The sequence below is a fragment of the Penaeus vannamei genome, chromosome 19 (assembly GCF_042767895.1).
Source record: "Penaeus vannamei isolate JL-2024 chromosome 19, ASM4276789v1, whole genome shotgun sequence".
NCBI classification, from domain to species: domain Eukaryota; kingdom Metazoa; phylum Arthropoda; class Malacostraca; order Decapoda; family Penaeidae; genus Penaeus; species Penaeus vannamei.
Genome location: NC_091567.1, coordinates 38,989,984 through 39,002,483, shown reverse-complemented (window position 1 = coordinate 39,002,483; position 12,500 = coordinate 38,989,984). Strand labels below are relative to the sequence as shown.

Below are 12,500 nucleotides of genomic sequence, written 5' to 3'. Positions count from 1 at the left end.
GGCTGACTTACCTGGGAATTATTATTCTTTATTTTGATTTATTTAAGTTATGGTGTAATATATGGGAATATCTTTTTTCTCGTGTTCCCGTTTCTCCGGGGAATCTACAGACATTGTCGTATGAACCCAAAACCTTCCTGACAAAGGAGCTGTAGCTGCAAACCCTATCTGATCGCTGTATTTCTCTATTTCTCTATTTCCTTGGATCCCAACCCAACTGATGTGAACTTATGCTCCATATGGCATTCATTTCAGTCTCTTTACTTCATTTCTGTTACAGTTATTTGCCAATACAGCTCATTTCATGTGTCAGTGACTGTAGTTTTTCCTATCTCAATGAGTGTCATTAGATTTTCCCAACTTTGATGCAGTCACTGTCTACATGTAAACCAAAGTATTACGTGTTGCAACACTTATGTATGATTGACTTGAGGATTCGTATTTTTTATCATTTTGTCCATTATGGACATTATAGACCCTATGGCTCTGTGAAGCAGAAACTATACCAATAAGACGTGGAATGAGTCTTTATTTGACAGCAGATTACCAGGGAGGTTTACAAGGAGTGTCTTGCTAGAATAAGCTACATGTAATGGGAAAAGCCCAGTTGCCTTACTTTTTTTTTCTGTCTTTGTAGCCTGCCATGCGTGAAGTGTCATCCATGTCAGCTGATGATGTGGTATCAAGGACGAGGCTGCTGGAGAATGAGATTCGCATCATGCGGTTAGAACTCACAAGAATATCACACGAGATCCAGAGTCAGCGCGACAAGATCAGAGAAAACACTGAGAAGATTAAAGTTAACAAGACGCTACCCTACCTTGTGTCAAACGTTATTGAGGTAAGTTGATGTCATTTGCCTTATTCGATTATTAAGCTTGATATACAAAACTACATGGTGCATACACTTTGATTTTAATTTTTTTTTTTTTTTTTTTTTTTTTGGGGGGGGGGTATTTTTTTCACACCACTCAGGTTGCTAGATTTTTTTATTGTGGAATGATTTCATAGTGTATACAGATCATTTGTGGATTGATAGACATGAGATTGGACACATGAATGAGAAAAAGCAGGCAACAGACTAAAACGACTTTGAAGCTTAATTTATAATTATTAATGCTATATGTACTCCTCCCTTAGATTTTAGATGTAGACCCCAACGAATATGGCGAGGAAGACGGAGCCAACGTCGACCTGGACTCACAGCGGAAGGGCAAGTGTGCCGTCATCAAGACCTCCACCAGACAGACTTACTTCCTGCCTGTCATTGGCCTGGTCGATGCCGACACCCTCAAGCCAGGTGACCTTGTGGGTGTCAACAAAGACTCGTACCTGATTCTGGAGACGCTCCCGGCAGAGTACGATTCCCGAGTAAAGGCCATGGAGGTCGACGAGAGGCCCACCGAACAGTACAGCGACATCGGTGGTTTGGACAAGCAGATCCAGGAGCTTATTGAGGCTGTCGTCTTGCCCGTCACACACAAGGAGCGTTTTGAGAATCTAGGTATGAAATATACTGTTTGGAATACGGAATGAAAATATGTATATTATCTTGAAGATGAATTTCATTACAGAACTTTTATCTCCTGTTATTTGAAATATCACAAGGAAACTTTCTCTTTAAGGTGAATAAAGAAAAAAAAAGCCCAAAAGTTTATACTTTGTCATAAAAATAAATGGTAATTTGTGGTTTTCAGGTATCCAGCCACCAAAGGGAGTGCTGCTCTATGGCCCTCCTGGCACTGGAAAGACGCTCTTGGCCCGTGCCTGCGCTGCCCAGACAAAGTCCACCTTCCTGAAGCTGGCCGGTCCACAGCTGGTGCAGATGTTCATTGGTGACGGTGCCAAGCTGGTTCGAGATGCCTTTGCTCTGGCCAAGGAGAAGGCCCCGGCTATTATTTTCATTGATGAATTGGATGCCATTGGTGAGTGCTGCTTCTGCTGGGTAGGATGTGCCATGTTGTCAGTTTGATTTGTATTATATATTTTGGAAACTTGTTCTGAGTTGTAATCGAGTTATAACTTGGGTCGTAGTATTCACCTTATATGGACATTAAAGATCTTTTTGGTGTAGATGTAATGTAATTTTTGTCTGGAGATTGAATGCTTCTGTAAGTTGCTATTTTGTCATTACCAATTATTTTGTACTTCATTTTTTATTTCTTTTGACAGGTACCAAAAGATTTGACAGTGAAAAGGCTGGTGATCGAGAAGTACAGAGAACTATGTTGGAATTGTTGAATCAGCTCGATGGTTTCTCATCAACAACAGACATCAAGGTGAGTGTGGTGGTTATCCGGTAATTATACTCATTATTACACGCCTAATCTATGTACGTATTTTTCTTTCTAACTCTCATATGACTGTTTATGTTGGTCAGGTCATTGCTGCTACCAATCGTGTCGACATCCTGGATCCTGCCTTGCTGAGATCTGGTCGTCTGGACAGGAAGATCGAGTTCCCCCACCCCAATGAGGAAGCCCGTGCCCGCATCATGCAGATCCACTCGCGCAAAATGAATATTTCCTCCTGTGTGAACTTCGAGGAGCTGGCCAGGTCAACAGATGACTTCAATGGTGCTCAGTGCAAGGCTGTGTGTGTGGAAGCAGTAAGTAGTGCCCTGTCTGTAGCTACATGTGAGAAATTATTGGATTTATCTCTCTCTCTTCTCTCTCTTCTCTCTCTCTCTCCTCTCTGTCTCTCTCTCTCTTCTCTTTCTCTCTCTCTCTCTTCTCTCTCTCTCCCTTCTCTCTCTCTCCCTCTCTCTCTCTCTCTCTCTCTCTCTCTCTCTCTCTCTCTCTCTCTCTCTCCACAAATCCTCATCAATAGACGATGCTCATGAGCCGACTTTTTCTCTCCCTCCCCCAGGGTATGATCGCCCTACGAAGACAAGCGACGACGGTGACCCACGAGGACTTCATGGACGCCATCATGGAAGTCCAAGCCAAGAAGAAAGCCAATCTCAATTATTATGCTTAATTTCATTCAATGTAATGATGCTCCTTGTATAGGAATTTCTGTAATGTAATCAGTATATTTAAAATTCTGGGCAATTTTTCATATTTTGTATTTCATATTATATTTTACATTTTTTTCATTTTCTGTACTGGTTGATGTCATTTCTTTTTTTTTTCTTTCTTTTTCTCTCTTTCTATCTACTTTATATGGTTGAGCAAGAGAAGTTTGCTACTTTCTGCATCCCCAATGGTGTGTATGTGAAAAAGGAGAAAATTTAAATATTATATGTCAATTTTTTCCCCCTTCAATAAATATTTATTTTGTAGAGCAATATGCATATTACAGAGGGACATGATGAAATTCTGTCGTTCCTGGTGTTTCAACTTGTAATAAAAAATATGTAAAACGAGAAAGATCATTTTTTTGTCCATAAGCTGTGTGTTCCTGGTGGTCTCTGAAATTCCTAAAATTTCTTGAGTCGTCGGTGTTATTAATGAAGATTAATCTCCATGTAGAGAAGATCGTTTTTTGAGAAATGTGAAATGAAGTCTGTTTGTTTCATAAAGAAAATGAATAAGTTTCTGTTGATCTGTCCTTTATAGTTTGGAATATGATCATTGTCAAATTGCTTCAAACTATTTTAGTATTAAAATTGACACTCCATGAACTAATATGCACCTACCTATTCAAATTTACATGGTTCGTAAAGGATTTCAGGAAGAAATTGGTCCATTGCTGTTTAAACTAAACTTTCATAATTTAAGATTAATTTCATTATTCCATATTGTCTTAATTCACATACTTGTATGAACTGTTTTACTTAAAAGTTCCAAGTACCAGAACGGAATTGAAATTGAAATATAATGCTGTTTTCAGGCAAAGTACATTACATGATTAATTAAACCCTTTTCATTTAATGATTAAGTGATTATATATATATATATATATATATATATATATATATATATATATTAGATATATATTATATATATATATATATATATATATATATATATATATATATATATATATATATATATATATATATATATATATTATATATATATATATATATATATATATATATATATATACATATATATATATATATATATATATATATATATATATATATATTATATATATAAATACATAAATATATGTATGTATATCTATGTGTATATGTATATATGTACATATTTATTCATATGTACATATATACATATATAAAACATATAAATACATATATACATATACACATAGATATACATACATATATTTCTGTATTTATATATATATGTATATATAGATATATATATATATATAATTATATATGTATATATATATATATATATATATATGTGTGTGTGTGTATATATTCATAAATATATATTCATATATATATATATATATATATATATATATATATATATATATATATATATATAATGTATGTATATATATATATATATATATATATATATATATATATATATATATATATATATATATATAATGTATGTATATATATATATATATATGTATATATATATATATATATATATATATATATATATATATATATATATATATATATAAAAATACATAAATATATGTATGTATATCTATGTATATGTATATATATATATATATATATATATATATATATATATATATATATATATATATAGTTGTTTTTTTTGAGATAACACATTTTAAATAATTGTTTTTCATGATAGAACTAATAGTACCAGTGTTAAACAATATGTATTTTTGGCAAAAGTTAAATACTTTTTTATGTGCATCACTAAGTATTCTATATCATGTAATAACTTTGATATATTTCTTGTGTCCAAATGTTACATAGATTTAAACTTTTTTTTTTTTTTTTTTCTTAATAACAATAATGACATCTATTACTGCATTAGAAGTATAGAAGGAAGACATCATATTTTGCACTGACATGGATTCATGGCTCATCAGCATATGGAGAAGTATCCACATAATGCAAATTTATTATCTATCATTGCAAGCATTATCAGTAGAATCTTAATTTTTTATGTAAGAGTTTCTTAGAAATGGGATTGTCTTATTTCTGTTTTAGTATTAGCCTGTATTATGTTGCATAAACCCATCCACAAATATTAATTAGCTTACAGGGTGCGTTTCATGGATATATCAATGCACAAACTTTTTTATACTTTTTTTTTCTAGAATTGCATTCTGTCATCCTGTTGCAGTTCTTAAGATTTTAGGGGCTGTTGCTACCATGATAAACAGTAATGAGAAGGCTGCAGGGATGTGGACCTGTGAAGGCTGCTGCAAAGGCCCTTTACAGCTTTTCCGTGTGATGGACTACCCTGCAATTCAGGTCATTCTCAAAATCTATGAAAAAAATTCGGCTAAGGACAATCAGCCAAAGTGAGAATTTGTAGATCATATGAGGTTGGTGGTACAGCAGGGAGAAAGAGCCAGGAACGAAAGCTAGAGACTGCAAACACGTTGAATGCTGTAGCTTCCATAATTCCCAGTGGTATAGTGCATATATGGCAGCAGTTCATTCTCAGCTCCATATTGCAGTTATGACTCCATTTGGCTAATATCAAAATGAGTGCATTTATGTCTGTTGATATTTATCTGCTCAGGGATCTAATTTTAGGACAAAATCTGCTGAAATTATATTATTTGTGGAACAATTCAAATTCATTTGTATATCTTATTCAGCAAAACATAGAGAAAAATTATACATTCTCTATTTTCTATATAGAAAATAACTCACAAGGATCTTATTGCATTTGTAGGTTATGTTCTTTTTATTTTGATATCAGAACCAAAGACATTGAGAATAATATGAACATTTACAAAGGGCTTTTATTTAGCTGTGAAGCATTCTCTCAACTGATTCCTTAATGAAAGAAATCATAGCAGATTTAAGTTAGTAATTTGAGGAATCTATTATAATGGAACATACTCCTTATATATTACGGGAAATGCTTATACTTCAGTAAAAGATGCTGGTAATAATAAAACAGAATTCTTTAATCCTTTATATAATTATTGGATTTCTGATACAGTTTTATCATGGCATATAGGCCTATGTGTGCTTGGACTAAAAGTGATAAACTTTCTTCAAATTTTCTTCTTTGCTTTGAGCTAAAATTACATATAATAAAAATACCCAACGCATGGGATTTTGGTCACAGCTCACAAACACCCATTTAATATTCTCATCAATCTGATAAGTCATAAATTCCAGGTGATTACAAGGTTTACATATAAACCTGATGTGAATTTAATTTAAAAAGAGAATAAAAACAACAAAGAGAAGAAGCATAAAATATAATTCCAGTAACAATAAACAGCCTAAGCTAATCAGTATCAGCTCTTCTCAGGATCACCTTCGCATACAGGCTCTCTGCTCTCTGAAGGGTTGTCTTCGCTCTTGTCGTCTGAATTGTTAGTCGCATCCTTTTCCAATTCGGAATCTTCACAGTCATTTTCCTCATCCTTGCCGACTGCCCCCTTCCTTGCCGGGATAGTCTTCAGGAAAGATTCCTTCCACGAACCCCCTTCCGTGACTCCTAGTATAATGCGGAACACGTGATCGATGGTCAAGACTTTTCTCGTCTTCATCTCAATGAATTCGTCTATTGGAAGCCTCCCGTGAGCAATACCTTTCTCTTCAGCCAATCTTAGACACAACCCTTTATGCACATTGTGGTCCACCAAGCCTCCAATGACATACACTTTGTTTTCATCCACTGACGTAATCACATTCCTTGATTCACTTGTGAGGTATATTATGTCTTCTTTGGGGAAAAGATCCAAATAATTCTCCTTTTTAAAGTACACATCCCAATGTTCATAGCCATTCTGTTTGGACATGACCTCTGCACATTTCCCCTCAAAGCTTGTAACATAGAGTTGCATAGGGCTACTGACTCTCCGGTTGGCACTATAACAACGGCTAACTTGTTTAACGCACTGAGACAAATGCTTCTCAATCATGAGGTCATCAAAGGACATGTCGACAACAACCCGCTGCTTACACGAACTACTCGCCATGGTCATCTGCTTCAACTTCTTCCTGATGTTGCCGCAGGGCTCTCCGGCCGCCCTCTTCTCCACCAATCTCTTTTTCAGCTTCTCCCGCTCCCTCTTTCTTCTCTCCACTTTTGTGTCGTTCCACTTCTGTCTTCTCAAAAGCTTCTTCTGCTGTCTTTTGGATAAAGTCTGAGTTTCTCCTCCATTGGCACTTTGCTCCGGATCGGGTGAAGGCTTGTTGTCGTCGTTGTTGTTCATGTTGCTGTTTTCTTCAACTGAGGGAGGTCTGTTGTCAAGAAGTGTATCCTCTTTATGAACACCGTTGATAACCTCTGTCGACTCCATTGTGCTGGCGAATTAACCTGAAACACAAGAAATGCTTTCTGAAATAATGCATTCAAACACTTACAATAGAGAAGCATGCAACAATAGCACAATAAATAGAAAAAAAAAGAAACTTTAAATGCCCTCATTATCAACTATTACAATAGAGACGCATGCAACACAATACAATAAGTAGAAAAAAAAAAGTTTAAATGTCTTCCTTATCAAGTTCTCAAATATTAACACTGGCATTGATTGCATACATCATCCACTGTAGCTTTGTTTAATTAATGTTGCTTATAGATGAATGGCTTCACGTGCTTCATCCATCTTTGCACAAAATAACACAAAACACAGTGGATTGTGCATATATAAAGGGTGTCTTGTTATCAATAAATCAATATCATAATTTGAGCGGCTACTCAAAATATCATACTTGTTATCAATTATCTTACGCATAATATACATAACTGTATACTGCTTACAAGATAAATATAGACAAACTGGAATAGTTATTTATGAATAACTATGAACAAGCTAAACTCAGAATTTAGAATTTGGAATGTAAATTCTAGTTCACATCATTATTATTACTATTGACATTATCATTATCATTATCATCACACAAATATCATTATCATTATTAATATCAATATAAGTTTCATTATAATTACTGTTATCATTACAGTATTAGGTTAGGTTAGGTTATAGGTTAGGTTAGGTTATAGGTTAGGTTAGGTTAGGTTATAGGTTAGGTTAGGTTATTGGTTAGGTTAGGTTAGGTTATAGGTTAGGTTAGGTTAGGTTATAGGTTAGGTTAGGTTAGGTTATAGGTTAGGTTAGGTTAGGTTAGGTTATAGGTTAGGTTAGGTTAGGTTAGGTTATAGGTTAGGTTAGGTTAGGTTAGGTTAGGTTATAGGTTAGGTTATAGGTTAGGTTAGGTTAGGTTATAGGTTAGGTTAGGTTAGGTTAGGTTATAGGTTAGGTTAGGTTAGGTTTTAGGTTAGGTTAGGTTAGGTTTTAGGTTAGATTAGGTTATAGGATAGGTTAGGTTATTGGTTTGGTTAGGTTATAGGTTATAGGTTAGGTTAGGTTAGGTTAGGTTATTGGTTTGGTTAGGTTAGGTTATAGGTAAGGTTATAGGTTAGGTTAGGTTAGATTATAGGTTAGGTTAGGTTAGGTTATAGGTTAGGTTATTGGTTAGGTTAGGTTAGGTTATAGGTTAGGTTAGGTTAGGTTATAGGTTAGGTTAGGTTAGCTTATAGGTTAGGTTAGGTTAGCTTATAGGTTAGGTTAGGTTAGGTTAGGTTATAGGTTAGGTTAGGTTAGGTTAGGTTAGGTTATTGGTTAGGTTAGGTTAGGTTATAGGTTAAGTTAGGTTATAGGTTAGGTTAGGTTAGGTTAGGTTAGGTTATAGGTTAGGTTAGGTTAGGTTAGGTTAGGTTAGGTTATAGGTTAGGTTAGGTTATAGGTTAGGTTAGGTTAGGTTATAGGTCAGGTTAGGTTAGGTTATTGGTTAGGTTAGGTTAGGTTAGGTTATAGGTTAGGTTAGGTTAGGTTAGTTTATAGGTTAGGTTAGGTTAGGTTAGGTTATAGGTTAGGTTAGGTTAGGTTAGGTTATAGGTTAGGTTAGGTTAGGTTAGGTTATAGGTTAGGTTAGGTTAGGTTAGGTTAGGTTAGGTTAGGTTAGGTTAGGTTATAGGTTAGGTTAGGTTAGGTTATAGGTTAGGTTAGGTTAGGTTATAGGTTAGGTTAGGTTAGGTTAGGGTTAGGTTAGGTTAGGTTTGGTTAGGTTTTGTTAGGTTAAGTTTGGTTAGGTTTGGTTAGGTTATAGGTTAGGTTAGGTTAGGTTAGGTTAGGTTATAGGATAGGTTAGGTTAGTTTATAGATTAGATTAGGTTAGGTTAGGTTAGGTTAGGTTATAGGTTAGGTTAAGTTAGGTTATAGGATAGGTTAGGTTAGGTTATAGGATAGGTTAGGTTAGGTTAGGTTAGGTTATAGGTTAGGTTAGGTTAGGTTATAGGATAGGTTAGGTTAGGTTATAGGATAGGTTAGGTTAGGTTAGGTTAGGTTAGGTTATAAGTTAGCTTATGTTATAGGTTAGGATAGGTTAAGTTAGGTTATAGGTTAGGTTAGGTTATAGGATAGGTTAGGTTAGGTTATAGGATAGGTTATAGGTCAGGTTAGGTTAGGTTGGGTTATAGGTTAGGTTAGGTTATATTTTTGGTTAGGTTAGGTTATTGGTTAGGTTAGGTTAGTTTATATTTTTGGTTAGGTTAGGTCATAGGTTAGGTTAGGTTAGGATATAGGTTAGGTTAGGTTAGGTTATAGGTTAGGTTAGGTTAGGTTAGGTTAGGTTAGGTTAGGTTATAGGTTATAGGTTATAGGTTAGGTTAGGTTAGGTTAGGTTAGGTTAGGTTAGGTTAGGTTAGGTTAGGTTAGGTTAGGTTAGGTTAGGTTAGGTTAGGTTATAGGTTAGGTTAGGTTAGGTTAGGTTAGGTTAGGTTAGGTTAGGTTAGGTTAGGTTAGGTTAGGTTAGGTTAGGTTATAGGTTAGGTTAGGTTAGGTTAGGTTAGGTTATAGGTTAGGTTAGGTTATAGATTAGATTAGGTTAGGTTAGGTTAGGTTATAGGTTAGGTTAGGTTAGGTTATAGGTTAGGTTAAAAGTTAGGTTAGGTTAGGTTATAGGATAGGTTAGGTTAGGTTAGGTTATAGGATAGGTTAGGTTAGGTTAGGTTATAGGTTAGGTTAGGTTAGGTTATAGGTTAGGTTAGGTTAGGTTATAGGTTAGGTTAGGTTAAAAGTAAGGTTAGGTTAGGTTATAGGTTAGGTTAGGTTAGGTTATGTTAGGTTATAGGTTAGGTTATAGGTTAGGTTATAGGTTAGGTTATAGGCTAGGTTAGGTTAGGTTATAGGTTAGGTTAGGTTAGGTTATAGGTTAGGCTAGGTTAGGTTAGGTTATAGGTTAGGTTAGGTTATATTTTTGGTTAGGTTAGGTTATAGGTTAGGTTAGGTTGGGTTTTAGGTTAGGTTAGGTTATATTTTTGGTTAGGTTAGGTCATAGGTTAGGTTAGGTTGGGTTGGGTTATGGGTTATAGGTTAGGTTAGGTTAGGTTAGGTTAGGTTAGGTTAGGTTATAGATTAGGTTAAGTTAGGTTATAGGTTAGGTTAGGTTAGGTTAGGTTATAGGTTAGGTTATAGGTTAGGTTAGGTTAGGTTAGGTTAGGTTATAGGTTAGGTTAGGTTATAGGTTAGGTTAGGTTAGGTTAGGTTAGGTTAGGTTAGGTTAGGTTAGGTTAGGTTATAGGTTAGGTTAGGTTTGGTTAGGTTATAGGTTAGGTTAGGTTAGGTTATAGATTAGGTTAAGTTAGGTTATAGGTTAGGTTAGGTTATAGGTTAACCTTACCTACCTATATATATATATATATATATATATATATATATATATATATATATATATATATATATATAACCTAACCTAGACTATAACCTAACCTAACCTACAACCTAACCTAACCTAACCTAACCTATAACCTAACCTAACCTAACCCAACCTATAACCTAACCCAACCTATAACCTAACCTAACCTATAACCTAACCTAGACTATAACCTAACCTAACCTAACCTACAACCTAACCTAACCTAAAATAACCTCTAACCTAACCTAACCTATAACCTAACCTAACCTAACTTAACCTATAACCTAACCTAACATAACCTCTAACCTAACCTAACATAACTTCTAACCTAACCTAACATATAACCTAACCTAACCTAACCCAACCTATAACCTAACCTAACCTAAACTATAACCTAACCTAACCTAACCTATAACCCAACCTAACCTAAAACCTAACCTAACCTAAAACCTAACCTAACCTATAACCTAACCTAACCTAATCTAACCTCTAACCTAACCTAACCTATAACCTAACCTAACCTATAACCTAACCTAACCTAACTTAACCTATAACCTAACCTAACATAACCTCTAACCTAACCTAACATAACTTCTAACCTAACCTAACATATAACCCAACCTAACCTAACCCAACCTATAACCTAACCTAACCTAAACTATAACCTAACCTAACCTAACCTATAACCCAACCTATAACCTAACCCAACCTATAACCTAACCTAACCTATAACCTAACCCAACCTATAACCTAACCTAACCTAACCTATAACCTAACCCAACCTATAACCTAACCTAACCTAACCTAGAACCTAACCTAACCTATAACCTAACCCAACCTATAACCTAACCTAACCTAACCTAATCTAATCTATAAACTAACCTAACCTAACCTAACCTAACCCAACCTATAACCTAACCTAACCTATAACCTAACCCAACCTATAACCTAACCCAACCTATAACCTAACCCAACCTATAACCTAACCTAACCTAACCTAGAACCTAACCTAACCTATAACCTAACCCAACCTATAACCTAACCTAACCTAACCTAACCCATAACTTAACCTAACCTAACCTAACCTAACCTATAACCTAACCTAACCTAACCTATAACCCAACCTAACCTAACCTAACCTATAACCTAACCTAACCTAACCTAACCTAACCTAACCTATAACCTAACCTAACGTAACCTAACCTAACCTAAACTATAACCTAACCTAACCTATAACCTAACCTAACCTAAACTATATCCTAACGTAAACTATATCCTAACCTACCCTAACCTATAACCTAACCTACCCTAGCCTATAACCTAACCTAAGCTAACCTAAACTATAACCTAACCTAACCTAACCTATAACCTAACCTAACCTATAACCTAACCTAACCTATAACCTAACCTATAACCTAACCTAACCTATAACCTAGCCTAACCTATAACTATAACAACCTATAACCTAACCTAACCTATAAACTAACCTATAACCTAACTTAACCTATAACCAAACCTAACCTAAAACCTAACCTAACCTAACCTATAACCTAACCTATAACCTAACCTAACCTAACCTAACCTATAACCTAACCTAACCTAACCTATAACCTAACCTAACCTAACCTATAACCTAACCTATAACCTAACCTAACCTAACCTATAACCTAACCTAACCTATAACCTAACCTAACCTAACCTAACCTATAACCTAACCTATAACCTAACCTAACCTAACCTATAACCTAACCTA

At 34.8% G+C, this 12,500-nt stretch overlaps 2 protein-coding genes across 2 annotated transcripts in view; one reads left to right on the top strand and one right to left on the bottom strand.

Annotated features, from left to right (window-relative positions):
* Positions 1-3,371, top strand: part of Rpt5 (26S proteasome regulatory subunit Rpt5) — a 4,156-nt gene extending 785 nt beyond the window's left edge. The window contains exons 2-7 of the mRNA XM_027365018.2: positions 638-841; positions 1,141-1,504; positions 1,698-1,925; positions 2,173-2,279; positions 2,381-2,608; positions 2,869-3,371. Of these exons, the coding sequence (XP_027220819.2) occupies positions 638-841; positions 1,141-1,504; positions 1,698-1,925; positions 2,173-2,279; positions 2,381-2,608; positions 2,869-2,979 (1,242 nt within the window). The 3' untranslated portion in view covers positions 2,980-3,371. The remainder of the gene's footprint in view (positions 1-637; positions 842-1,140; positions 1,505-1,697; positions 1,926-2,172; positions 2,280-2,380; positions 2,609-2,868) is intronic.
* A 2,620-nt stretch (positions 3,372-5,991) lies between these two features.
* Positions 5,992-12,500, bottom strand: part of LOC113813083 (tRNA methyltransferase 10 homolog A) — a 7,667-nt gene continuing 1,158 nt past the window's right edge. Inside the window, exon 2 of the mRNA XM_027365019.2 lies at positions 5,992-7,364. Within this exon, the coding sequence (XP_027220820.2) occupies positions 6,337-7,347 (1,011 nt within the window). The 5' untranslated portion in view covers positions 7,348-7,364 and the 3' untranslated portion in view covers positions 5,992-6,336. The remainder of the gene's footprint in view (positions 7,365-12,500) is intronic.